This window comes from Apaloderma vittatum, unplaced genomic scaffold, assembly GCF_000703405.1.
Source record: "Apaloderma vittatum isolate BGI_N311 unplaced genomic scaffold, ASM70340v1 scaffold18326, whole genome shotgun sequence".
Taxonomy (NCBI): domain Eukaryota; kingdom Metazoa; phylum Chordata; class Aves; order Trogoniformes; family Trogonidae; genus Apaloderma; species Apaloderma vittatum.
The window spans coordinates 21,492-45,546 of NW_009722549.1; the positions used below are offsets into that span (position 1 = coordinate 21,492).

General features: G+C 38.2%; 1 protein-coding gene across 1 annotated transcript in view; it reads right to left on the bottom strand.

Annotated features, from left to right (window-relative positions):
* Nucleotides 1–24,055, bottom strand: part of SPON1 (spondin 1, extracellular matrix protein) — a gene marked incomplete at its 5' end in the record, with an annotated part of 105,656 nt that overhangs the window by 15,119 nt on the left and 66,482 nt on the right. The window contains one exon of the mRNA XM_009871816.1: nt 10,414–10,478. Coding sequence (XP_009870118.1) covers nt 10,414–10,478 — 65 coding nt within the window. The remainder of the gene's footprint in view (nt 1–10,413; nt 10,479–24,055) is intronic.

Below are 24,055 nucleotides of genomic sequence, written 5' to 3' on the forward strand. Positions count from 1 at the left end.
AAGATGAACTGTAATGGATGCACAATGCTCGTACATTTGTTAAAAGAATCCAAATCCATTGGTCAAATTCATTTACACAAAAAAAAAGAATGATTGTGCATGCTATTTCTCTCTGTTTGGGCAAATTCTGAAATTACTTTCTAGTACTCTGTGCCAGAAATGAATTGTAATGTGTAATGACACTGCGCAGCATCCCATATGAGCACAGAGGGACAGGTGTGTGTGTGTGTGTGTATATATATGGATGGATGGTTTAGGTGAGCTCAGGGGTGCACTTCTGAGGCGAAGTTCCTGTTGTGCTTTAGTTCATATCCTGGAGCAATCTCGGAGTGCAGACCTCATTTCTTTCTGATCAGTCCAGGCTGGAGCTTTTCACCCGGCTCTCCTGCTGCCAGCAAGCAACCATGCTCTGAGAGACCAGTGTGGCAGCCACACAAAGTCATCTCCCGTCCCCCAAATTTGGCGCTTCCTCAACACTGCTTCAGGCTACAGATCTACTCCTGTTGCAGCGTATCTCTTACAGATGTAGATAGCTTAGGTAGCTATTCATTATGAAGACTGTTCATGGTTATAAATACATACGCTGTAGAGATTGTAATGCTTTCACCATAGAATTAAAGTAGGATTTTAAGTTTAGACAAGACATACCTCACACAAAATCTTTTTAAAATATTCCCAGAGCACCTATTTAAGGAAAAATATGGGCTGTACAATAGAACATTACAACTTTTATTCTCATAAAAGGCATAGCTGTACTTGGAGAGCGCCACTTAGGGATTTAAAAAATACTTTCAAGCATCTCAAAATTTAAATCGGCTCATCTGTCAAGAGAAAGGCACTTCATAATTCTTCAGCAAAAACCTCATGTTTTTTATGGGATAACATAGACCCAGTGAGATGCCAAACACACAGCCACATTTCACTCATCCCACTTCATTACAATGGCAAGGCACTGAGAATAAATTTGTAACTCAGTTCATCAGCCTATTCCTTGTTGCAATTCTTCATGATTTAGCTACTAGCAATTTTATGTTCTTTCATTTCAGGTCTTCATGATGACTTGTTATCAATGAGGCAGGCTTGTACAAATTTAATTATTTCTTTGCTAGAAGTTTTATTTTCCTGGCTGCAGCTGTTATTGATTGAAATCATGTTATTATAAAATCAGTGTACTTTGAGTACAGTGATGTTGCTGTTATAATGGCAATGGCTGGTTTGTTTTCTATGGCTGACTTCCCAACCGTGTGTTAGCCAAGTGATGTTCACACTACTGTGGTCAAAGATCTGTTGATATTGCAAGCTATTAGCTGCATTTAACAACCTAAGGTATTTTTTCCCCCAAGAATCTCTAAAATAGTTATTTAGGTTTTCTTCAGGTACCAATTTGATGCTATCTTAGCATGATAGTTATTTAAGTTTCATTTTTAATCAGTTATTCTTTTTGAACTGTTCTTGCTATCCAATTTACTGTATGGAGAGACTGTACTCTCACAGATCATATTTATGTAACTACTCACACAAGGAAAGTCAAATGTAGGAAACAGTCCCAGATGCTAAATCAAGTTGCGCATGAGTGAAACTATTTGCACCTTAGCTTTGAAGTAAATTAACTAACATTCCTGGCATTACCATGCACACTGACAGAATAATTTATCTGTAGTATAGATGCTAATTGATTTTTTAAAAGAAAATAATCTAAAATGGAAGGAATATTGAACTTTGTGAGTAAAGAGCATGTTTCTGTGGAGTCTTAACAGTACTGCTTTGCTTCTTCTGCAGTACTACTGCTAGTAATTTTGTAAAGTATTCTGTATAATAATCCAATATGTAATATATTCTGCAAGGGCCATTACAAGTCACAGTTCTACTACTGAATTAAAGGAATGAAAAAGTCTTCTAAAAACGTATTGTGACATCAAACTATTACTGGTGTCCAAAATAGCATGATTTATTAGAATCATAGAATGGCCTAAGCTGGAAGGGACCTTAGAGATCATTTTAATCCAGCCTCCCTGCCACCAGGGACACCACCTCTTGACTAGATCAGGCAACACATGGGGACCAAACGGGAATCAAACCCGCGACCTTAGCGTTGTTAGCGCCACGCTCAGCTGACTGAGCTAACCGGCCACAAACTCCTCTGTGTGTCCCTTTCACACCCCAGCTCCATAAAGACAGAGCCACACAAGTGCCACTGTATCACAAGTGGTCTGAAGTCATCACATTCACCCACAGTGTAACAACTAGTTGCCTATGTGATCTAAATTATTTTCTTTTTATTAAATAATGTCCCAGTCTTTCATATGTCTTCAACCTTTCCTCACCAAAAGCTTTAGTGGCTGCTTGGCTTGATAGTACCCTTTTCTCTTATAGCGAGAGAGTAAACTACATGCACTTTTCTCTATTAAAAGAAACTTAAAGGTAATGCAACCACATGTGTGTCTTAAGGTGTTAAGTGAGTTAAATGCAGCTATGGAAGGATAAATGAACACGTAAAGCAAGAAAATACCTGAACTTTACTTTCTGAAGAGTACAGAGGAAGTGGAAGATAAATGCAGCATTCAGACAATTGGAACAAAGTGTCTAACAACTATGCAAGAAAAATGAGCGTTATAAGGAATATAATAAGTAGCAATAAATAATAAGCTTCCTTATTTCTATATAACCCTCTGTTGACTCTTAGTCACACTAGATGAAATTATACGTGCATGATTTATTTTTCAAATCATTAGATGGAACAGTGTTTGCAGGCAATTTATATAATCAAATGTTAATGATATACAGTGAATAGATGATTAAGAGACTATGCTATAGAATCGTAGAATTGTCAGGGTTGGAAGGGACCTCAAAGATCATCTAGTTCCAACCTCCCCGCGATGGGCAGGGACATCCCCCACTAGATCAGGCTGCTCAGAGTCCCATCCAGCCTGGCCTTAAAAACTTCCAGGGATGGGGCTTCCACCACCTCTCTGGGCAACTTATCGCTTTGGAGAAAACAACAAATAAAATTTATACTCTGCCTGTTATAGCTGGTTAAGTGCAATTCAGTCTGTATTTTGCCTTTGAGAATGCCAGTTAAACCCAAGCAAAAGTATGCATGTTCAAACATGGCCTTTGGTTTTTAATTCTCAGCTTGGTAGTCTGAGGACTTGATCAGTTAAGCAACTGAGTAATTTACTCATTTCTAATATATATTTTTATAAATTACATTCTGATACCAGTATTGGGTATTTATGGGCAGTGCATTGTATGGCAGGACAGGAAACCATTTCAGCATTCTTAATGGGACAGCAGAAGAGTTACCTCAACTGAAAATGAGGAACTACTCTCAGCATTTACTCACCTAGACATCACACAGAACAAAACTTTTATGACTACATAATCCTTTAAAAGAACTAAAGGCACAACATCATTTAATATGAAATATTTTAAGTGGATGGATAGGAACTGGAGTGAGTGCAAAATTCCATCTTCTCTATTGAAGTTGATTAGAGAAAATTAGTAGGTACTTTTCAAAGAATTTTAGTTTGTCTGTGATGAGGAGTTTGGTGTGGTACTTGTGAATAATTCTATCAACCCTTAGTAAGATGCTCTAGGAAGAGTAATTCACAGAATTAACTTACAGAGTTGTCAGGTCTCTAGTCCCTAGGGCGCTGGGCATTTAATTATTTTTTTATCTAAAGCCTCTCTCTTATCAAAGCTGAAAGGTACATTGATTTGAATCTTCCCCTCTCCATGCTGATTAATATAGATTTAGTATAGAGCAGCCTTTTACACTGTCATTGGGATTCCGAGTTGGATGCAGCAAATGTCTGGCTCTGGAGGAAACCAGAGGTGTGGGGGGCAGGGGCATCCTTGTCAGACCAGGGCTGGCAGCATGTTAAGGACACCGGCAGGAGGGCCTCTGGCTGACACTCAGCATTGCCAGGATATTGGCTGTGCAAATGGGGGGGTCATTTCATAATGACACTACTAAATGGACCGTATTTTGTTAAGTGGCTTAAACAGTTAAACAAACACTATTGACTCTGAACAAGTCACGTACTTTCTGGACCTCCAACAAGTGTATCGCTCCCTACAGGATGCAAAATCATTTCTGTGGGGAAGGTCATTCAAGGTGCAATTGTAGCATATAGAAGGTTGAGGTGGTTTCGTTTGGTGCATTTGAGCAGCAGCTGATGCAAGACGTAGCAGCAGAGGTGTTGGTCTGACTTGGTGCTGGGGACTCTGAACACAAGTTGGGGCTGACCTTGTCTGAAGGCTGCACAAGTGCACCCTCCCTGCTCTTTTTTGTTCTGACTGGCTCAGCTGGTGCCACACATCATTCCAGCATATACCAACCCTAGCTAAAAATGCCTCAAAAAATGTAGCTACATCAACTGCTTCATTTTAACCTTGATATTTATAGTAATTAGTGGCAGTGAACCATCTCAAAATTAAAACACAATATAAGGGGACAAGCAAGTTGTTGATACTAGCTTGGCTTTACCAAAATCAGAGGTAACAAGTAAACAGGGGAAAACAAAAATCTTTTTTTTCTGTAGTAAGATCACTGATCAAGGCCATGAAACCACTCTGCACATCTGTTCCTTTCTCCTCCAACAGCCTCCCCATTAAGCTCTCAAAAGCACAAGTTAATGATTTTGTATATAGCCTATACATATTTTTAATATAGTTCTTATTAAAGGAAAAATGTCAGCTTTAGTTATAGCATGTGTGCACATATATTTTATCCATGTATGCGGTTCAGAATGAAATAGGTGACATAGATTAACAGGTAAATCACTTTCTGCAGATAGGTATAAAGATCAATTGCATAAATCCTAAAATTGCAGAAAATCCTAAAAAAAGTCCTCAGATAACATATTTATTTTATAGGGAAACACAAAAGGAAATGTCTACTCAAAATCTTAATTCTAAAATTAACATTTATGCATACTTCATAATAAATTCTGCATTTATTATGAATGTAATTCAAATGTATGTAATTTTGTCTTATTTCCAGCACAGAGAAATTAAGCAAGTAATGGAAAATCAATTTCAACTGGATCTAAGCAAATTAACATTTACTTTAAAAGTACATTTTTGGGTGAAGAGCAATAATGTTTCTCAACTTTAATTCAGTAAAAATCAGACAAAAATGGAGACAAATCTATGTGTTTTCAAAAATTACGTAATTCATGCATTAAGTAATGTGAAAATGTTTTTTAAAAAGGCTAAAAACCAGGAAATAGAATAAAATATTTTTGTTAGTCAGGGCAGACAGGGAACTGAAAAAGCTCTTGTTATTGAGTAAATGCTACAAAATAAAGAGTGATTCCTAATTGATGAGAACATTTAATTGATCTGTACTTACTTCACACATACATCTCATACAGCTGGTTAACTCACTGTTTACTAAACATTTTGGAGTCACACAGTCAAGAAGCACAGGAAAACCACAGGACCACAACTACTCACATGAACAACACAGAGAGATTAAATTGAAACATGAGAGACATAAGGAAAGGAACGGGAAATAGGCAGCTCGTTTGTGCAGGGAAGTAAGGTCTTCTTGACAGTTTTTTCATTTCCAAAAGGTTTTAGAACAGATACTTAAAGCTACTTGTTAATTTTTTATTTTTTTTTCTTCAGAACAGTATTGCCCTTTTTATGTATCAGGAAAGGTCAGAATGAATACAAGAAGATACTTGGAAAAACACACTATCTGTACCGGTATTTAGTAATTTATAAGGTGTGAGTGTCTAATAATGGATTCCATGACATACTGGAGAATAATTTCCATCTTATGTCTGATCGGTGTTTGTATTTATCGGTGTTAGGCTACACGTACATGGAAGTCCATAGTGCCCAGTGTTGCACAGTGCTGAATCTTTCCTGGTTTACAGGAACTACCACAAAGTGGTTAGACACAAGAATTATTCAAATACTTCTCCCTTTGCCTCTATTAAGAGTGAGCCATATATATGGAATACTGGATGTGTTCCTTGTTCTGATGGGGTATCTTGGCTTGGAGATCCTGCCACTGAAAAATCAGAGATCCACCTGATCTCCCCAAAGAGTTTCATTTTAATTCTTGTAACTGATTTTTGTAACTCACATTATAGAGTAGGACTAATCAATCAGGATTTGTTCTTATTTTCTTCTGGTGGATTATTCTGGGAAGGTCTTATTTAGATAAAAGTGCTTGTTGAATGAAAAAGGGGGAGTGTCACAATAGAGATGTCTGGCATAATGAAAACAGAAAAAAAAAAGCACATATATTTAGAGGAAGGGAATTCAAGGCAAGATTTTTAAAGGTATTAGCTCCTGTGGAATTTGATGCATACTATTTTTAAAAAGCCTGCCACCTTTATCCTCAATTTTTTCTGTTATGGCTTGATTACTTTGCAGGTGCCAGATACGTAGATTTGGATACCAGTTGTACTGTCTGTATTTGCTGTATTTTATCTTCCATACTGCCATAGGCTGATGATTTGCGGCCAGGTATGAAAGTAGAATTTGATTCTGCGTGGAACACAGCTGAGAGGAAGGGAGCAATGAGCTGTGCTCTTGTTTATACATGTACGATAAGAAAAACTACTTTCATATGACAGCATGCTCTATACTGAAACTGTTACACTCAAGGATGAATGCATTCCCTGCGAGCACTTTAAAGTCAGAATTTCAGACACACAACTGGGTAATACAAACATAAGCAAGAGGAAAATGTTTTATTACTTGGTCAGACACTCCTTCTCATGCTACCGGTATTGCTTTCTTGGCTGGGCAACCATAAAATGCAAAACTGTCTCATACATGCCACAACTCCAGAGAATTTTTTGCATAGTGGTGCCCTGGAAAAGAAACTGGAGGATAATGAAGGTGTGTGATAGAGAAAAAAAAAAAGAAAAAGAAAAGAAAAAAAAAGATAAAGAAGAAAAACAGTGACAAAGAGCAGGCACATATAGGAAGTGAGGAGAGGAATGATAAAAGACAGTGAAGTATGACAGGATATAGTTTCCACAGCATTACATTGTACTGGGAGATGACAATATGTTAGAAGTGTATTAGCCTTAATTGTAATTAACAGAAAGCTGGCAACTTGTCTCAGCCCCTACTGTAATTTCTTGTATCTGAACTTGTTTCTGAAGCCAAAGAATTCTCCCTGAGGAGGCACTTTGTGCCCACTACATCTGCACTGAGAAGCCTCTGTTTTCTTCTCCCTAAGCAGAAGAAAAGCTCCCAGTGACATTACTCTTCTTATCTCTGGTGTCATGAACCAAAGGCTTTTGTCATTACTGTCAGATTTAGACACAGCCTTAGACACTTCATGCCCTCAATCTGTACTGAGCTTGAAACATTACTTAATGAGGTGCAACTGGCCTCAAGAGTCACAGCCTCATTGACCAGCATCGACAGAGTAGGGGAAAAGGCATTTAACCCCATGATGAATCTGTGAGAGGCACCTGGCTCAGACCAGCCTCTCACACATTCTTACAGATGACCAGAGTGCAAAAGCCAAGGCTCACCAGCTGCTCAAGCTGTGGGCAACAATTAGCAGCTTGCCTTGCCATGGCCTCCATGAGGAGAGGAGATGCTGCAGTCCCCCTCACTGCTTTGGGAAGATGGGAGAGGATTCGGCAGCCCCAGGGATGGGGGCAGCGCCCGTCCCGGCTGGCTGGCAATTACCCTGTGAGGGCCGGGGGCTGGTGCCCAGGGCTGTGCACCTTCTCTTGGGCTTCCCCTGAAAAGGATGGGTCTGACTGACGGACAAGCAAATACTGAGCCCCTAAGTCTGCCCTCCACAGCAGTGTCGGCCACCACCCCTGTGAATGTCCCTGCACTCCGGCCTTGCAGCTCTCAGTTGTTACTCTCAGTAGCTTGGTACTGTAGCTTGAATAGGGTTAACAATAAAAATCACTATGTGGAATTGGGAGGTAAACTTTGAAGCGTGAGCAGGTTGAATTTGCCAACTTTTGCCACTTTAGACCTTTGTGAATTGGCCCAGTGCTATGCATTTTATAGTTGTTCAGGAAGGCTTTTAGCTTGTGCGTGTGACACATCGTGACTCACTTTGGCACCAGTATCACACTGTATTATACATTAGATATATAACTAATGATTATGCAAAAGAAAGTCACTAATGAATTTTAGTCAATTTTTGATTAGTAGGATGGCTGTATTATGCATAATAATAGACGAAATGTTTTTCCTGAGGAGTCATTATCCAATAATTGCACAACTCTAATCTAAATTTCAAGAAGGAATGGCTACTGAAAACTCTGTCTTCTTTTGAAGGTTAGATCATGTTTTTAAATGGAATCAAAAGCACATCATATCAATATATGATAAAAAAAATATTTTTAAAAGCCAAATACCTAACACTGTCTGTAAAGTGAATGAACATTTGCTAGTGGAACCCCCATGCAGCATTTGAAAGCACAAATGCCAAGATTTATTCCTCTTGATGTTACTGAAATGTGAGAATTACCATACAGAAAAGGTAAGAATTGACTGAAGGAACATCTGGAGGATGTTGCAAAGGCATTTGCAGGCATGTCTGTGAAAGAATATGTCTGGAAAGTGTCAGAAGTTGTTCGCTCTCAGTGCTGTATTAAACTAGTATTATGACCAGGGGAAATATACTTTAATTAGGTTTGATTTTTGTTATGTAATATATTTAGAGTATTTGAAAGATGATGGATTGAGACTCTGGAGCAGGAGATCCTCTCTCCAGCTTTCTGTGAACAAAGCATAGACCTGCTCTCCTGTCAATACCTAAGCCTTCCAAGCACCCAGAGCAGTCAATTCCTGCTACTATTGTTCACTATGATACAGAAACATTATACGTAAGTGTTGCTTCAGGAAAATAAATTAAGTTAAGTTAGACGGAAAAAACAAATGGCTTGTTTTAGTCAGAGACCTCACCATAGTAGAACAGAGAAACAGACCAAAGTTCCCGTTTTCAGGTGTTGATTTGGAGTGAATAAAAAGAAGGCAGCAAGGAAAAAAAAACTGCATCCACAACTACTACATGGCAAACACTACCAACTTCAAATACTGAAAATTTCAGGGTAATAAAATCATTAAAAAAGAATGCAATTACTGTTTCCCTGACTGGCCACTTGCATAGTACCAGCCAATAAAAGCATAAATCACAGTTCCTGTGCAGAGCCTACAACTCTGTCTCAGGGTCAAAAAGTATTCAAGTTATGGAAAATCCATCTCATGTTCAGGTAAGCTGCTCTGAAGGTTACCCATACTGTTAGAGCTTTCCCCATACCTTTAGTGAGAATTTCCTTGTCATGAATTTCCTTAGCTTCCTTGCTATGAGGGATTTCACAGTTTTTTTTCTAGATTAAAGAGGGATCAGCTATCAGAAATCTTTTCACTATTTAAGCTGTGCTCACCTCCTAACCTTTTTTTTGGGGGGTAGATGTGGGGTGAGGAGGAGGGGATAAACTGAATAGCTTAAATCCTAAGCTGCTTAAGAGTTTCTAAGCCTCTTACAGTAGGGGATGTTTTCTGAAAACTGAGCTCTTTGGCAGCTTTTTTCTCACTAACCTCCAAATTTTCACATACTTGCTGAAATACAGATGACAAAACCAGACTATTCCACTATTTCCCATGTACTTTTTGAAGGAAACAGGACTACCTGGTGTCTACAATCTTGCAGACTAGTTGGCCTCTTTCTCCAAGGACTTAATTTGACTGTCAGCTAATAGGAAGACTACTTATACTGGGTTCTCATCGTTAGTCACTTCTTGTAAGTCTCACTCATTTGGGATTGCATAATTAACATGAACTTTGGGCCAAGCACAGATTAGGTATGTAGGAACCAAACCTCCTGGCATCCCCCTGCCCCCCCCAAAGGCAACCAGTAAATTCAAGAACATCCTGCAAGAAGAGTGTTCTCTTCTTTTCTGCTGAGTGCCAGACAGCCCGGAGTAAGGATCCTGGGAAGCTAGTTTCCTGTCTCACTTGGTAAAACAACCGTAGTTATACTATCACCAGGATCGTGATGCCATCACAGAATGTTTCAAATAAGCATTTGGTGGACTGAGGATTTGCTGTATTGACAAAGTGCATGACACAGAATGCTAAAAAATACTATATGTAGAATAGTGCAACATATATTTGAGCAAGCATCAAATAAACATCATTGTTCAATGAAGGCACAAACTCCATGGAATAATCCTTCTGCTTTAAGAGTTAGTGAACCACAGCATGTAAAAAATAAAGAGATGATAAAGAGGAAAGAGAGAAGCATGTGTTGGCAAAACAAACAAAAATGAAACCCTCATATCTCAAAATATGTTCACATTATTTCTGTACAAAGGCGAGTGATATGTATGGGACAATGAGTTTAGAGTGACCCATTAGCCAACACAACACGAGGCTATTGAACTGTACTATTCCCTACTTACTTACACATTTAGAGGTTGCCAGGCAGGCCACTGAGCTTTTGCCTTGATGACTGTTAACACCTCATCACTCTGTGAAAAAACAAGAAAGCAATTGGGTCAATTTTACAATGAAAGTAATATGACTTACAGCAAAAAAAAGAAAAAAAGAAAAAAGAAGCAAAAGGCACTAGATCAACTTGTGCCTCCAAATTCTACGAGAATTCTTTTTGTGATCTGCGCATCTCGTGTCCTCAGCTGCACAAGATTCATCAAGGGGCCTCTATAAATGCGTGAGGCAAGAGAAGCGAACAAAGACAGTTGGGCCTTGGGCACAGACTTTCTGTCTTCTGCAGGTACTGAAGTGAGCTTCAAACACCTGCAGCATTTTGCAGACCGTGTTATTTTTTTCCACCTGAGTTGAAGGGCAAGCTTTCAGAGTGGTGCACGTTGATGACAGGTATAGATAGGGAGAAGACCTTTGCATTGGGGAAATACCCAAAAACGATGTCAACAAGCTGCACTTGTTCCAGTAACACTATCACAGAAAGATAACTGTGCTGTATTATGGACTCTTAGTCCACATGTAGTAGTTTATTGGCAGAATGTGTATCTTGGGCTGTTGATTTTGTGACACTGACAATCCTTGTGGCCAGAGGAATTTACAAGGTTAAAAAAGGGAACGACAGAAAAATTGTTCTTAATACATTACAGATTTACAGGTCAAGAGGCAGACAAAACCTAGAGGATGCGGCTCCAGGCAACCTAACACACCCTGTCAGCACATATGATGTATTACTTATTATCCTCATATATGTATAGATTTTAAATGTCCACGGTGGGTGCACTGCAATCTCCTCCAAGCACAGATAGCTTGGAGGAGCTATCTCTGCTTGGAGCTATTGATAGCACTTTCTGTTTTCTCTCCATATATGCACATGAAAATTATAGAGTGAAATACAGAAGTCACCTGTGGAAGCCCACACTGTGTAAAGCATTGTACAAGATTATTTCCTAAAGTCTGCAGAAATTCCTCCATCAGCAGTTTTAAACATTATATTGATACAATAAACCTAGAACAAAGCAAGGACTGTTAACAAGGCTCTGATGCCCAAAAGATATCTATCAAATTCTTTTAGAAGCATTTTCCCCATCTCCCTTAGGAATCCACCCCAGTAATTTGCTAGGAGGAACACAAAGTTCACAACTCACTCACATGCTTTCTACTGTCTTCTAAAAATATTTCCCAATTAGACTAAGAAACCCACCTCATACGTTACGTTACCAGTAATTGGCACTTCCAACAGAGCTGACCTTTCAGTTTAGTGATACTCATGTCATTTCCTGCCCGATAGCAACAGTTCTGATACCCCAGACTAGTGCTAGTCCATATACACCCCTGTTTAAAGGAAACAGTTTTCACTAGTTGTTTCTACCACTCTCAATATTTTCTGACTCCCTCTTTTTACCACAGCAAGGTAATTACCACTAATGGGTCCTCTTTGTAACATTTGAGCTTTTCAGTCTCAGGAATACTTTTTTTTACAAATACAGATGCTCGACCAAAGCCTATACTACATTAAGTGTCCTGAGCTAAGATAACTGAAAGTCTGACCCTATAAGTGCGAGTAAGTATAAAAGATTTAATCAAACCCCAGCACTACTAATACAGCTGGAATTTTATGATGAAAGGAAGCAATCGAACAGCAGGCGGCAGAGCTATGCTCGCAGGCCCAGGGTGTGCAGCAGCAGGCGGAGCTGCCAGCACTAAAACCTCTCCCAGCCTCGCTGCTAGGCTGGGTGGAACTGAACAGAGAACACTCCGAGCGGCAGACATGCATCACATCCCAGGTCGTTGATGGCAACCACCTTCTTACCTCTGTACCTCAAACTGGAAAAGACAGCTTTCCCCTCAAAGTGATTTAAAAGGAAACTGATTAAATGAAGTTAAAAGATTGAAGTTAAAAGACTGAAGTAAGTCAAAAGACATTACTCGTCTTTCCCTGCCAGTGGAATTTGCCTTAATTTTCAATTTCCTTCTTTCAACATCCTAAGACTCTCCAGTCAGCCATATCTTCAGTTACTTGCCTTAAGAACATCTTTGCATTCAAAATTAACTGTGTAGTGTACATCCCAAAGAAGGTCTGTTATGAGTCCTGATGTTTATGTTTATTAAAATAATGCACTGCTTCTCTAATAGAAACCAGTAATTATGTCAGTAGCATCTAAATCACTCATGTCTGAAAGCATTTTAACACGTGCTATACAAATTCATACCAAGAGTGGATCAACTATAGTTAATAGCTTAGTAGTAAGTGCAGAGGCAAGGAAATAAGGAACAGAGCATGGTGCATTCAGACATCCCTGAATTTTTTAAGAGAGGTGAAAATTCAGATGCAAGAATTCATAGCCATTTCCAGAACAGTAACCAAAATCAAAAAAATGCCAAATCCAGCGTTCCTTTTAGCCTGGATTGAAAATACACATTTTTGGAACCTAGCGCTCCTTGACAATTACACAGGATTAAGCTGCAACTTGAATTAAATCATTGTTATTTCAGACTGATATTCTAATTATACAGTCAGCTCTATCATGCAGATTTGTAATATTTCTGATTTTAAAAAAAACCCCCACAATTTAAAATGTAACACTTACACTGTTATTATGCCACTGTGTATTGACTTCTAAATGCATCAACAGACAAGAAGACACATATCCAAGTAGGTATGTTTATGTCAAGAAGATGAAATCCTGGAAAACAACAGAGCCAATGCTGTCTGCTGCCTCCTTGGGTGTGTGAGGTCTGGCTGCCGGGCTCTGCGCCAGCCTGGGAACTTAGCTCCACTTGTGGTGTCACCACCAGCCTGCACCTCCCCAGCCTCAGGCACCTTGTCTCCAGATTTGCTTGATAACATTTGTGTTTCAAGCTGGGGGTAGGTGGTTGGCTCAAGAGCAGTTCCTTCTGAAAGTACTGTCCTGCAGAAAAGTCCGATACTGTCAATCTAATACAGGCAGCCTTAGTAACGCTCTGAAGTTGGTAAAACTTAATCATTTATTTTATATCCTTTTGTTCCTGCAATGTACAAATGAAGACACACACACACACACACACAATCGAGTCATTAAATGGCAACAAATAGAACCCTGTGACATGAGACCACTGCTAAATTAGAATGTTCCGCTGTGCCCATTGCAAAAGATTAAAAACATTTCTTCGTCTTCAAGAACAGAAAGTGGGACATAGCTCAAAAAAAAGCAGCATTGAAGATGGAATGTGAAGTCTTTCTCAAGCAAGAGGATTTAAAACGACTTGTTTAAAGGGTAATATCCATTGAAACATAATGAAAGCTTTCAGCGAAGTATCATCTGAATACCTTAAGACTGAAAGAGAGATTAGTAAGAAAGTAAGAGATTAGTGGAAAGCCACATGAACTATTTCATATGCTCCTGCTGCTTTTTGGTAACCAATCTTTTCTGAACTGGAATTTATTTTTATGAGCAGTTTTTATTACTATTATTTTTATGCGTGCCAAATAACTACAAAATTTACTGGGCAGATCACATAGCACTTTGTAATAATTATTTGATTCGGTTCAGCTAAACAAATGACAGCATATTATCTGACAGCAAAATCAGAGTCAGATTCAATGAACTGTGGGAATGAAAAACACCTGTTTTGAACCAAAGCTTAATTTCACACTGCCATTGCTTGGCATTTGTTTGATTGTTTTAGAACAGAGATCGTGTAATTCCTTCCACAACACCCATCCTCATAATATCTGAATGCCTTTCTATCCACAGTGGACTCACTTTCACAAGATTCTTAGAAAGTAGAAGTAACGTTATCCTAAATTCACAGATGATTAATTAACTATCTTCTGGAAACAAACCTACATGTCTGAGTTTTAAGATAGCATCTCTGCTGCAGGATCATCTTTTCCCTCAAAAAACAATTCATTGTTGAAGAAGAAAGAGATAAAGTGAAAATGAAAAAGTGCACATTATGTCTTCTGTGGGGAATCAAAGACTATGAAAATGAGAATGATGCAGTGCTTTGGAGGGATAGCTGGGTGCTTTTTAAAAGCTGATCAGGCTTCTATTTGTATAAATAGACCTTACCACACCTCCACCCTATGCAGGCACATCACTTCAGGATGTGAAAAGCTTCTGCTCAGTATCCCTAAGATTTCTTCAGTTTATGCAGAAAGTTTCTGACTACTGGAAGTCTTCAAAACCTCAAATTCTGGTTCCTTCTTGCTACATATGCTGTATAGGTAGATGTCATGTTAGAAGGGTGTTAGGAGGAAGCATTTAAGAGAACAAACATCTGTTTACAGGCTCTGAGTAGACAGGTAGTCTACAAAGGAAGCCTGAAATCTGAGTACTGGAGACTAGAGGATACTATAACTGTTCTTCTCGTGGGCTTAGGTACTTCACTCGTTGCTAAAAGGATGTGTTTACCTGGGACTGATAGCATGAAGATCCCCTCTGAAAGAAGACACTGCTCTTTTAAACTAGGAATGGTGATAGTGTTTGCTATAATGCTTTACAATTTTCTGTTAAGGGGTTTATGTTTGCAACTGTCTTGCAACCGTCCCTGCTGCTGAGTGAAAGCCAATCCAGATGACATTGCTATCTATTCTACTAACTGAACTACCACAGCCTGAAAAAAGGCTTCAATTTTGGGCCAGAGTGTGAGACTCATGCTTAGGTTACTTACTGGAGAAGGAAGAGTTTTGAGCTTTAGACCACTTCATCTAATAACCACTTAGTGCTAGAAGGATGTTATCATGTAAGAAGGAGATGATTTTAATTTTAAATATATGTAATTAAATTCTACTTATGAGTGAAGTGTACCTTCTTCGATGTCACGTGATTGTTATGTTTCAATAGCATAGCTTTCAGTAGGAATTCAATTGCATGATACTCATTTATGAAGAATTACACTGCAACACCAGATGTGCCAGAAGGTACATTACAAGACTGTAGAAAAAGTACTATTTTACCCCAATACAAATGCACACTTTCTTACCAGGTTGAGAGAAAAATGAAGACCAATCTTGTCTTTAAAGTATGAACTAACACAAAATATGTGGTAAATTAATGCTCTTCCATGGATATTAGTTGAAATATGGCATGCTTTCTCCTGGTTGATAAAATCCATAGACATCTTGCCTACCTCAGATGTATTTGAATAAAAAGGAGACACTGAAATCTGTAAAAACCTTACAAGAAAAAGGAAGTAGTTGTCTGCTCTGTGGTAGTAAAATATTTCTGGGATAAAGGCAGCTACAGACAGCTTTATTTGCTCTGGAGTTCATCTTCACATAAATATACACATTTGCTTTAGAGTAACTGTGAATGTGAAAGTCCATAAGCAATCAGCCTGCTTTGGGTCTGCCCAGGTTTCTGAGGATTTCTTGTTTATGAGGAGTGTGTCAGAAATTTCCCATAGCTATGAGCATGATCTTACTTGCAAGGCAAATACCATGAGCTGGTAATACATCCTGCAACACGTCTATTTTCCTGTGGGTGCAGCCAAGAAGGTTGCTGAAGTTGCCCTCAGCCTCAGTCCTGAGATGCACTTCTTTTCAACATGCATAGATTTTTAAGTGAAAGAATGTGCAGAAGTTGTTTTTTCCAGTTCATAAAAAAAAAGCATTTTTGAAAAGGTTAAGCTTTTAGTCACAAATTACTTCACTTGGAAGGAAGAAAAAAAGTCCATAATTAAAGACAGAGACTTATTTCTACCATTTGATGACAACTAAATTCTGCTTAATTCTATGACTGACTCAGATTCAGGAAGATTATACTTAGAGCTAGTAGCACAAATTTTTTAAGCAATAGCAAAACCACATTTGAGTCAGTGGAATTATACCAGGATTGTGTTTGCCCATTTTACATTGACTTTTCCATGTTTATGACAGCTGAGAAAACCACACATGCTATAAGATATATAAACATGCCTGAATATAATACATTATTTGATCCTAGTGCCTACAAATTCAATATTTTACTGTACATATAGTTATTTCTTTAATTAAAAAGTTTAAAAATAGCTTTTAAAAGGGAATTGCAGTTCCTGATTTTATTAAAAACTACTAGGATGGGATGCAAAATGAAGTATGTCTGTTGTTACTCTTGGTATATATCCCAAAAGCACTGATTCTCTTTGCATTAACAGCCTTCTGCATTACCTATCCCACAGGATTTTCTTTCAGTGAAGTGGCTGTTCAGGAGGGGAATGTAGGCTGAAATTAATAACAGAACTGTTGCTAATGGCAACACTGAAAATCATATGCTCTATTTTATTTCCATTAAGGTGCAGTTACGTAATGCAGAGTGTCCCAATAAAGCAATAATTCACTTGTGCATAGTATCAAGCTTAGCAGCGTGTGTTAATGAGACCTAGGCATGCTTGAATATTTAAGCTCTCGTTTTCTGTGGCTGAGCGGGTTCTGTAGGAAAAGGGCCTGTGAATCCCTTGTGAATCCACTTCATGATCATGTCTTGATTTTCTACTGCGTGTTTTGCTTTATTCTACATAGAATGCTTTGCTGTCTTTAGGACAACAAAATCATTTTGGATTCCTAAATTATTTTGCCAAAACCAAGGGAAGATCTTTTAAGTACACTTAGGAATGGCTACTTTCAGAAGTAGGAGATCAAACTAGATTTTGAAGCTGACCGTAAGTGTGTAACTCTCACCCTCTGCTTAACAAGTTTATCCAATACATACCCTTTTGTCCTCCTTCTGCCTTAACTTTCTCAATTTCATCAATCCTTCAGACTAAACTAACCTTTAAACCTGTATCTAAGTGCTGTAAATCTACTATTACTTTGAACTCACAAATGATTGGGAAACAGTGAACACATCAATAAAGAAACAAAGGGGAAAAAAAAAAACACAAAAAAAACCCTAAACGAGCACACCATAAAATCCCCAATCCTGTACACCAAGACATTCTGTGTGCAATAAAGCAGATGTATGCCACTGAAAAGCAACCTGCAAGCAGCAAGACAAAAAACTGCATTCACTAGACATAATGATAAAAGTGTTTAAAAGCACTAGATTCACTCATCAAATTCATATCTGAGTATCTACAGCATTTTTTGCTCAGACTTCTTCAAATAGTTTCAAAACAGTCAGGAATGAAAGCACTGAGACAGGTTCTTGGGCATGCTATGAATAAGTGAATTTCAACTGCTTAAATATCAGCAGGAAAAGGCTGGGTTTGCTGTGAGAAACAGCCTAGAGCAAGGGGACAGAGAACAATTCTCGTAAATGCTTGCAGTGAGACCCCAGCTATCCCAATTATTCATCCTGCTGCTTCTCTGACATTAGCCAACTGTAATAGCTTGAATAAAGGAGAAATAATTGTTTGGATAATAGCAAGTGATTTTAAATAAGACCAGCAAATTAGCTCAGGAGGTGAGTTTCCCTGACCCTTAACAGCATTTTGACAAATCAATGTTGAGGTGTTTGGCATTGGGTTTTTTTCCATTCAGAATGTCCAATATAAATATTATAAATGTGCTTTAACTGCTGTACAGCAGCAATCATTACAGCTTAATTTCCCTTCAGTAAAGATATTATGCCTAAGCCACCCTTTACCATTCCTTCAGAAAAAAATGTCAAAAAATCCCACCAAAACAAAACAACAAAAAATGTAGCCTTTAAACAAACTAAGGAACTGAAGATCCTATTGTGAATTATATTTTAGGTAATCTGGAAAGGGGTATTTCTTTTAGAGAAAACAATTTCACATATCTCCCTCCACCCCATACGCTTCCAGCCATGGCTGTGACAAACAGGTTGCTGCCCTTGTGGCGCTCTGTAGTCTCATGGTTTATGCTCTGATGTTATGTTGTCTCAGAATTTAATGACCAAAACACATTTGTCTCAGATTTGGAGGAAAGTCATCTCAATCTCTGACAGCGTGTGCGAAAGCAGGGTTTTAAGAGGAATGTCAGACATTTCTCTAAGGAGTGGATATTTTGCCACCTCCTTTCCTGGCAACGCCTTTCCCTTTGAAAAACAACTCGGACTACACTGGGTGACTCAAAGGACTATCTGTGTAGTCCTCCACGCGTAGCTGCTCCAGTCTGGTATCCCTGATTCTGCTTGTGTACTTTAATTTTTGCCTCATCTTTGCTTCTGCATCCTTGTAAGTCAGGACAGGCAGAGAAGGAAACTGCCCACACTACCATCCTGAGGGCAGCATTAGCTTTAGTGGAGTGCAACCCTTTTGTTTTTCTCAGATAAGGAACTCTCCCCTCCTGTTCCCTGGGTGGAGCTGTACATTCAGAAAGGTCTTGTTTAGGAAGATGTCACACGGAGGCAAATCTAGAAACTGAGACTGACCTGGAAAGATTTTCTTGGTACTTAGCAGTTTCAGGGGCCTGAGCTATGGGTAACGTTGTCTCCCAGCTGTGCCGGTTCCCTCTAGCTTTCCAGCAGTTAGACAGCTGGGAAGTGGTATTATGATTTATTTGGTTTTGTAAGCTATTTAGCAGTAACTGTTCCCTCAGAACATCGTGGGAGGTCAGATGAAGGTTATTTCCCTACTTGGTGCCTACACTACTTGCTGCTTTAAGAGCTTCAGGTATCTTTAGATCAGGGTATTTTATACATGCCATTGGGCAGAATTAATATTAGAAGAGGAACTGTATAAGACTTAGAGTTTTAAAAACAGTAGAAGCTGCTATCAGAGTGACATCTGCAACTGATATAATTAACATACCATGGAAGAGCTAGTAATTCCACTGAAGAAAGTACTGTTTTGGTTTCTAGTTGCTTATTAAGAACTGCAAAAACAATTGAGAAATAAGAATTAAACCCTGTAGCCACGATGGTGTATGTTATCCTATAGTAATCAGAGATAAGTGGGTGATGTTGTCTCTGTAATAAGCCAGACATGAAGAAATGTGTTTGTCTTTCTTAAGGAACTTCTCTAAAGGACATGAAATGTCTCTCTAGGACATCAAATTGGTGAGTGTAGCAATCGTGTAATTATTTTATAATCAGAATAGCTCTAAATTAAGGAACACACACAGAGGCTTGCACTCTAAAAGAAGGTATTCACCATATTGCACTGTGCTCACATGCCACACAATTCTAAAGATGAGAAAATAGTGAGAAACAATCAATGCAGTAAGGTCAGGATAAATATAAGTATTTTCATTTTAGCTGTAAAATACCAATAACTGGTAGGGACACACCTTAAAGCTGTGTACCTAAGTGTACTGCTAAAAATGCTTATTGTGGTGTACATCCCTTGCTGTTTCCAATGGCTGTTTTGAAATTATATGTATATTACACTGACCTAATAATTGCTTATCTCTAAAGCTAATGTATTGCAGTAAGGTTGAAAGTTTAGAGTTTAGCTGTTAGTCATCTTATCATGAAATGACACAATGCATTATTATGCCATGAAACAGGCTTTTTGAATATTCCATGGTATGTTCAGAGCCAAAAAAAGCACACTTCTCATTCCAAGGTGGTAAAGCACATATTTGTTGTGATCATCTCATTTGTATTCTTTAGACATTCAATAAACTCTTTCTTTTCTAGTAACTCCATAACCAGAACTCTAAAGTATTAGAATTGTGCTCAGTTCTTTTGAATCAGGGATACTGTTTACAGATATATATTTTCCTTCATCCTTTTCTTCTCTCCCTAGAGTCCCCTCTCATACCAGACTTCCAGGAGAACACTGAACACAAGCATCATTTCCTTCTTAATTCATACAAAAGTAGCAGGCCAGACTGGTTCCCCCTGAAGTCCTAATTCCAGGTGTTAAGCCACTTTATTAAAATCATTTACTATCTCCTAAAATAAAATTATGTTGTTTTCTTTTTACTAATCTCTGAAGAGATTAGAACTGCTCTGTTACTGCAAGGCAAACTTCCAAAGCGGTTAATAATCAGAGCAGCAAAGCATGGCAAATGCCACGTCTCATTAGGAAGCCAGTGCTTGGACTCTATTCACTGGAGTTACTTTAAAGATACGTCATCCTTTGGCTAATCAGGATGAATGTTTTTAGTGTTCATGTTTCTAATGCAAAGGCATGCAAAAATCACAGGGTCATTCCATCTTTTCTTCTCCTGAAGCTGCAACTGTGCTCTGAAAGAGACTGATGGAAATATTTGCTTTCAACAGAATTGTGGAGCTGTTGCACCACAGTCACTACTGAAAGACAATGAAACATGCAAGTCCTGTGGCATTCTCTAAAGTCTGATGAGGCAGTTAATAGCAATTTGTATTTTCATGGCACCTTGCTTCAAGGAATTTAAGAATCCTTTTAAAGAAAAATTAAGTTCTAGAGCTCTCGTGTAAATCATTTACACTGTCATACAGACACAGAAACTACAGCAAAATTGGGAGACCAAATAAACCACTTACGGTTCAGAAAGTTTTTTCCAAGCACGTTCACTGACTTCCAGCGCTATGATGATACCACAACATGCCTTGGAAAAGGATGAGACTCACAGTCATACCATCACTTGTCTTTCCTGTAATTCTGAAGATGTGACATCTGCTAATCCACAAGCAAAAGTGACATCAGGCTTTCTCTACAATGCTGAATGACTTGATGATCCATCTTCTGATAATCTAAGTAATTATAGATAACCACGGCACCATCTACAATCCGGTCTGTCAATTTGAATTTGTGGTTAAAACATTAATTAATTCCAGAAGCATGATCAAGCTGTCTGTGAAATATATTAACTACATTACTTGTGTATTAACTAACAAACAGATAATCTATGGTTCAAGTCACAAAACTAAAACCCATGTAAAAGCAACCTAAAAGTTGCGCTGTAAAGCAGGCCTTTAGTGGGCATGCAGTTGGCTTTGAAGAATAAATGTGTCTTTCCCATGCACCTGACTGTAATGGGTTTGTACATGAGGGCACATGTTGAAGGAAGACAGATGAGAATGTTGGACAATTCCTTTCCCCCAATACCATCTACAAAGCTGGAAGCTTGTTATATCTCATCCTGTTCTGGAATCATCACGTTATAATCTAAGCTTGGAAAAAATATACATCATCCCTGAAAAAAATTCTCTCAAATTACTAATTCAGCCTCATCTGTCTGTACCCCAGTCAGAAAGCAAATGACCTTTTGCCATTCTATTCAGTCTTGCCAATTGTAACATCAAAACTGTGCACCAACAGACTTTGTACAGTGCTACTTGCTGTGCCAAAACAGACGTCATAGCAGTGCACAGGACCTATGCTGATAAAATAAAAAAGAAAATGCATTATGCCCTAGAAAGAAGTTACACAACCCAGAGAACAAGAAATCCAATCTCCAGTGAGATACATTCTGATTGTCAGGAAAACCTACAAAATATTTTCAGTGCCTGGGAACTAGTTCAAACCTTAGAAATACCTTGTAATTTTGAGCATTATCTCCTCCTGTAAACTTCTCTCATTTTATAGATGAAAGAAACCTCTTTTTCACACAAAATACGAAAATATCTCAGTTGCTCACAGGCTTACACCTTCCCAATTATTAATTTTCCAAGTCAAAATTACTCTCTACAACAGGTAAGAACATGTGCAAGTGCAGACATTATTCACGACTAATAATTTATTCTCAAATAACTGAATAATACGAAAGTTATGACTGTTTTTGAAGGAAGGTACTATTTACATGTGGCCAAGTCAATCTGAATTTAACACCATATGAAATACGATCAGACTACTGAAGTAATTAAGGTGTTTGGTGGTTTTGGTGTTTTTTGTTTTGCTTTGGCTTATTTTTTTCTTTCCACCTGTTTTACATATAGTTTTTTGCAGTTAACCCAGACAGAGACTTCTAAACTGTTCTGAATAGCTCTTTCTTGCAGACCAGGAATACGGTCCTGTTTGCATCAGCCTTTCTCAAAGACTGTTCTCTTAATCACTACCTCCTACAGCTCCACAAGAACTTACAGAAAGCCTTAAACATCCTCAGTTTCTTTATTCTGATTTCATGTCCATATTTTTTCTACAATAAATCATCCAGCATTTATTGTTCCCACGTGACTGCATGCCTTTCATTTTTGCGAACTAAAATCCAACCATCTTATTGACTGCAGCTGCTTTTAAATACACTTTGGTGTCAGCAATGATTTACTTTTTAATTATTTTATTTTAGATGACTGGTCCTATTGTTTTCTTAACAGCTGCTTTAAAGGCAATGCTCATATAAGTAAAACCTCAGCATTTACACAAAGAAAAAAAGTTAATTCACAATTCCTGAAAAAAAAGGAATCTCCTACAATAACATTCTTGATGAAAATACACCACACTTCCTGAATCTTTCAGATTTTAGCATGATGATTAAGTGGGTCACTTATGTGAAGTCTGTTCTAGCTGAGCATTCTTGGGAAATTCTTGCTGAGTTGTGACAGTCATCTCCTTACTCTTCTGGAGATGTTCAAACTGTAGGTGTCCTCCTGCTCTCCCTGTAGCCACGTTCAGAACAGCAACAATCTGGTTTTACACAGCTATCAAAGCTATCTGGTTTTACAGCTATCAAAGGGCACACGCCCTTCAGCTCTGACTGAAAGTAGAAGAGCATCCACAGATAAATCTTAAACATAGTCAATTCAATTTTGGGTCTAAACTCTTCCTTTGGGATATAAATATTTATCTGCTAAAAGTGAAAGCTTTATAAGCATTTCTGAGGATATAATCAAACTTCTGTTGTTAAGAACAAGAGGTTAAGCATTTGTTCCTACTGCAGTCTCTTGCTAGTGAGCTCTTACAGTATTCATTAGCTCTGCATGTTTTGTTTTTTCATCTATTTGCTTACCTAGGCACAGAAGGGAAGATATATTTAGGAGCTCCATCATTCTGCAGCCCACAGAAGGCTTCATGAATGCACAGTGCCAGCATTTCAGAAACTACACCATCTATATACCACTTAATTTCATTACCTTTACTACAACATTAGCTATGACATGTCACAGAAATCTCTAGGGCCTAGAAATGACTTATGAATTAATTGCCTGAAGCATAATCATTAAGAAAATAAATTTAAATATGATTTCACATTCTATTTCATTAACATTCTAGGAAAAAAGGGAAAAAATCAGCAATTTTTCACGTCCATGTGCAAAAATTTTTATGCCAGAAAAACACACTGAAGGTGAAAAAAGAGATTTGTGAGGATTTCAGTAAATACAGAATTTCAGTCACATGGATTTATGCTGAGCATCATAATACCTAGTTCTAACAAACTTGCCAACAAAATGTTATTTTTGTCGGTAATGACACAAAGACAAAGACAGGAGAATTCTCTGTGTTTGGAAAATACCTGAAGTAAGTATTTGGGGCTCTAAGCCTAATAAAACAAAATGCATGTGTTCAGCAGCTCAGCATGTTTGCAGCTTTTTGGGTTTTTAGATGGTCAGATGCCACATGATAGTCACTCATTTGACGGCCTGGCGAGATGCATATATGTGCAGTCATCATGGTTAAAAGAACTATGACAGATTCTTCACGATCATATCTTCTTCATTTTACTGTGTTACATCTGGATGTCCTGAACAGCTTCTAAAACTATTTCACCTTGATTCACTTGGAGAGAAAAGAAGAAAAAGCAAACAAGATCCAGAGAAGTATTCAGCTTATTGCTGACATCTATCTCAGAAAATTTTAAAGGAAGGGAAAG